The 5,259-nt window shown below is 43.4% G+C and overlaps 1 protein-coding gene across 1 annotated transcript; it reads left to right on the top strand.

The window, feature by feature from the left end:
- The first annotated feature begins 3,540 nt into the window (after positions 1 to 3,540).
- Positions 3,541 to 4,842, top strand: LOC137383642 (carbohydrate sulfotransferase 12-like). Its single transcript, XM_068056797.1, has one exon. It carries the CDS (start codon positions 3,541 to 3,543, stop codon positions 4,840 to 4,842), a length of 1,302 nt encoding a protein of 433 aa, XP_067912898.1.
- Positions 4,843 to 5,259: the final 417 nt, after the last annotated feature.

Genomic DNA, 5,259 nt, shown 5'->3' with positions numbered 1-5,259 from the left:
ATATCAAGAAATGACTGAAGGCACTGGATACTGCAAAAGCAATGCGCCCTGACAATATTCCGGCAATAGTACTGAAGACCTGTGCTCCAGAACTTGCCGCGCCCCTAGCCAAGCTGTTCCAGTACAGCTACAATACTGGCATCTGCCCTGCATGTGGAAAATTGCCCAGGTATGTCCTGTACACAAAAAGCAGGACAAATCCAACCCGGCCAATTACCGCCCCATCAGCCTACTCTCAATCATCAGTAAAGTGATGGAAGGTGTCATCAACAGTGCCATCAAGCGGCACTTGCTTAGCAATAACCTGCTCAGTGACGCTCAGTTTGGGTTCCGCCAGGGCCACTCAGCTCCTGACCTCATTACAGCCTTGATTCAAACATGGACAAAAGCACTGAACTCAAGAGGTGAGGTGAGAGTGACTGCCCTTGACATCAAGGCAGCATGTGACCGAGTATGGCATCAAGGAGTCCTAGCAAAACTCAGGTCAATGGGAATCAGGGGGAAAACCCTCCGCTGGCTGGAGTCATACCTAGCGCAAAGGAAGATGGCTGTGGTTGTTGGAGGTCAATCATCTGAGCTGCAGGACATCACTGCAGGAGTTCCTCAGGGTAGTGTCCTAGGCCCAACCATCTTCAGCTGCTTCATCAATGACCTACCTTCAATCAGAAGGTCAGAAGTGGGGATGTTCGCTGATGATTGCACAAAGTTCAGCACCATTCGTGACTCCTCAAATACTGAAGCAGTCCGTGTAGAAATGCAGCAAGACCTGGACAATATCCAAGTTTGGGCTGATAAGTGGCAAGTAAAATTCGCACCACACAAATGCCAGGCATTGACCATCTCCAACAAGAGAAATTTAACCATCTCCCCTTGACATTCGACGGCATTACCATCGCTGAATCCCCCACTATCAACATCCTCGGGGCCACCATTGACCAGAAACTGAACTGGAGTAGCCATATAAATACCGTGGCTACAAGAGCAGGTCAGAGGCTGGGAATCCTGAGGCGAGTAACTCACCTCCTGACTCCCCAAAGCCTGTCCACCATCCAGAAGGCACAAGTCAGGAGTGTGATGGAATACTCTCCACTTGCCTGGATGGGTGCAGCTCAAACAACACTCAAGAAGCTCCACACCATCCAGGACAAAGCAGCCCGCTTGATTGGCACCCCATCTACAAACATTCACTCCCTCCACCACCGACGCACAGTGGCAGCAGTGTGTACCATCTACAAGATGCACTGCAGCAACGCACCAAGGCTCCTTAGACAGCACCTTCCAAATCCATGCACCACCACCAAGTTCCCCTCCAAGTCACACACCATCCTGACTTGGAACTATATCGCCGTTCCTTCACTGTCGCTGGGTCAAAATCCTGGAATTCCCTTCCTAACAGCACTGTGGGTGTACCTACCCTCAATGGACTGCAGCGGTTCAAGAAGACAGCTCACCACCACCTTCTCAAGGGCCATTCAGGATAGGCAATAAATGCTGGCCGAGCCAGCAACACCCACATTCATGAATGAATAATTAAAAAAAAAATTTAACACGGTGTCAGTGCCACAAAAAACTATGGAGGGTATCCTCAATGTGAAAGCAGGACTTCACTTGCACAAGAATGTTACGATGGTCACTTCTACCAATACTGTCATAGACAGTTGTATCTGCAACAGGTAGATTGGTGAGGACAAGGTCAAGTAGGTTTTTCCCTCTTGCTGGTTCCGTCACCACCTGCCGCAGGCCAAGTTTGGCAGATATGTCCTTCAGGACTCGGCCTGCTTGGTCAGCATTTCTGCTCATGAGCCACTCTTGGTGATGGACATTAATGTCCCCCATTCAGAGTACATTCTGTGCCCTTGCCACACTCAGTGCTTCTTCCAGATGCTGTTCAACATGCAGGAGCTGATTCATCAGCTGATGGAGGGCAGTTGGTGGTAATCAGCAGGAGGTTTCCTTGCCCATGTTTGGCCTGATACAATGAGACTTCATGGGGTCCGAAATAAAAGTTGAGAACTCCCAGGTAAACTCCCTCTGGCAGGTCGGTCCTGCCGGTGGGACAAGAAATAGCGAGGAATGGTGATGACAGTGTCTGGGACATTGGATGTAAGGTATGATTCCGTGAGTATGAATATGTCAGGCAGTTGCTTGACCAGTCTGTGCGAAAGCTCTCCCAATTTTGGCACAAGCCCCCAGATGTTAACAGGAGGACTTTGCAGTGTTGACTGGGTTGGGGTTGCCATTGTTGGTGCCTAGGTCGATTCTAGGTGTTCCCTCCAGTTTTATTCCTTTTCAACTTTTGCATAGTAGTTTTGTACAACTTAATGGCTTGCTCGGCCATTTCAGGGAGCAGTTAAGAGTCAACCACATTGTCTTGGGTCTGGAGTCACATGTCGGCCAGACCCGGTAAGGACAGCAGATTTCCTTCCCTAAAGGGCATTAGTGAACCAAATGGGTTTTTACAACAATCAATGATAGTTTCATGGCACCATTACTGGGACCAGCTTTCAATTCCACCTTTTAATTAGTTGAATGTATTTATTAATTAAATGTAAATGCCACCAATTGATGGTAGTTTCATGGTTAACATTGCTGACGAGCTTTCAATAATTAATTGAATTTATTATTTGAATTTAACTCCCATCAGCCTCTGCGGTGCCATGTCCCCAGTTATTAGCCGGTGTCTCTGGATTACTAGGCCCTCTGCAAACACTGCAAAATCCCTTGGCCTTGAGACCCCGGAGCTCTCCATCACAAGACTCTCAGTCGTACCTTATCTCCTTTGTCATGTCCCTATTGCAAGCATCATCAGTCACTCTTGATCTCACTGTTTGCTGCAATTGAGTGCTTTGCTAGGCTAATTCAGAGGGCCGTTAAGAGTCAACCACAGTGTGAGACTGGAGTAACATATATACCAGACCAAGTAAGGATGTTAAGATTACTTCCCTAAAGTACATGAGTGAACCTGTTGGACTTTTACAACAACCCAACAACTTCATCGTCACTTTTACTGGTAATTGCTTTATTTTTTATCTCCTAGATTTTTTAAAAGTAAATTCAAATTCTCAAACAGCCACGGTGGGAATTGAATTCTGCATCATCTGCATTGTCTGCATTTAGTCCGGGCCTGTATCCTGCTAGCTACCTTGTCTTTTTAATATTAATGTTTGATAAAACATTACTATTTATTCAAATTGCCTTCTAATGAAGTTGTATGTTGAATATGAATTGGGATAACAGAGTAATACACTACCAATTGTTTATGGACCAGCAAAATATTACTGGTGTTGATCATAGCAAATTTTTTATTGTGTTTTAGGTGGAATCAAAACGATAAGTTTCGTTGTAATTAGATTAGACTGTATTTTTTAAAAACCTGGTTAAATAATGCTACCAGCATTCTTGTAATGAACAGTATTTGTTAAACAAATTTTAAATAATTCTGAAATCTTTCTCCTCTTTTATTCCAGAGTCCACTTGTTTCGAGATGATTCTTTGTAAATGAACATCCAGTAGAGGCCCAGTGGCAGAGTAAGAGAACATATGCACTTACATAAAATGCGGATATCTCGGGTCTTCCAGATCTGCGGCATCATGGCCTCTGTGTTAATGATTCTACTGATCATAGTTTATTGGGATAATGTGGGAACAGCCCATTTGTACTTGCACACCGCTATCTCAAAGATTCAGGTCACACATCTTCGTTCCATGACAAAGCTAAACCATGACCAGCTAAATTCCAAAAAGACAGTAGAAGAAAGAATGCTGAGTTCTGAAGCTGATATTCAGAATGATCTTGAATTAACGTATGTGGAAAACACAAATAGATACCAGGGAGAAGGGAAGTCCCATGAGATGGAACAAACCTTCAATGCAATATCTGTACCCAGCATGGAGAAATTCCAAGGCTTTAACTTGGGAATCAATGCTACAAAAACTAAGAGTGAGTTAGAATGGATACAGAATGAGAGGAAACAGAAAATTAAAGATGTTTGCGCAGACTCCAGTATCATGTTCTCAGGGAAAAACAGGAGTTTTGAAGATATTCCAAATCATGAATTGGGCAATCTAATTGTGGATGACCAGCATGGGATTATTTACTGTTATGTTCCCAAAGTGGCCTGCACTAATTGGAAGCGGATCATGATAGTATTAAGTGCAAGTATTACAAAGCAAGGAACTCCATATCATGATCCACTTGAGATCCCCATTGATGCTGTGCATTACCCCCCCAACCATTACACTTTAAACAATTTCAAGAAGCGCTATGGAGAATTCTCAAAACACGTCATGAATATCAAACTGAAAAAGTACACCAAATTTCTCTTTGTACGTGAACCTTTTGTAAGACTAATTTCAGCATTCCGCAACAAGTTTGAAAGGAAGGATCAAGGGTTTTACCATGCCTATGCAAGGCGAATGCTCAAATTGTATGCTAATTATTCGGACCCACCACCATCTGTCGATGAGGCTTTCTCTGCAGGAATCAAGCCCACCTTTAGTAACTTCATTCAGTATTTGTTGGACCCTCGGACAGTGGAGAATGTGCGTTTTAATGAACATTGGCTGCAGATACATAGACTCTGTCACCCACGTCAAATAAATTATGACTTTATTGGAAAACTTGAAAGTTTGGATGAGGATTCCAGTTACCTACTTAAGTTGCTGGATGTGGAAAAGCTTGTTCAGTTTCCACCCGGTTTATCGAACCGGACAGATCGCAACTGGGAAGAGAACTGGTTTTCAAAAATTCCACTGGCTTGGAGGAAAAAGCTGTATGAACTTTACAAGCATGATTTTCTTGTCTTTGGTTATCCCAAACCGACAAATTTATTATTTGACTGATCTCAAAGACGCACAAAAAGCCTGAAAGAAAATGGATATTCAGTCAACGTCTTGTGTGCAACTCCTTGATAGACCCCATCTTGCCAAAACAAATGTTGGAAGTATAGTGACACAACATGGGAATTTCTTCCCCATCCCCATGTACTAATCTCAAACTGTAAAAATAATATTTTTATATTGGCGAGTAAAGGATTTCGAGCAGGTGACCTTGTCAATGGATGGACTTGATAACCTGCTGGACGTCCAGCCTGATAACCCACTTTCTGATTTTTATGTTCCATATAGGTTAAACTGATAGGCAGTGGAGTGCAATCACTGGTATTTAACAATGAAATGTTCCTTACAATGACATAATTATGATATTTTGAACGATTGAATGTTGATAACTCCATAGCAATCAGTGAAAAATCAGAAGAA

Source organism: Heterodontus francisci, chromosome 24 (assembly GCF_036365525.1).
Source record: "Heterodontus francisci isolate sHetFra1 chromosome 24, sHetFra1.hap1, whole genome shotgun sequence".
NCBI lineage: Eukaryota > Metazoa > Chordata > Chondrichthyes > Heterodontiformes > Heterodontidae > Heterodontus > Heterodontus francisci.
Note: the sequence above shows the minus strand (reverse complement) of the source record. Positions and strands in the feature narration are given on the sequence as shown.

What these genes read in the sequence shown, in the direction of transcription:
- LOC137383642 (XM_068056797.1), top strand. Translation starts at nt 3,541, where the DNA reads ATGCACTTACATAAAATGCGGATATCTCGGGTCTTCCAGATCTGCGGC.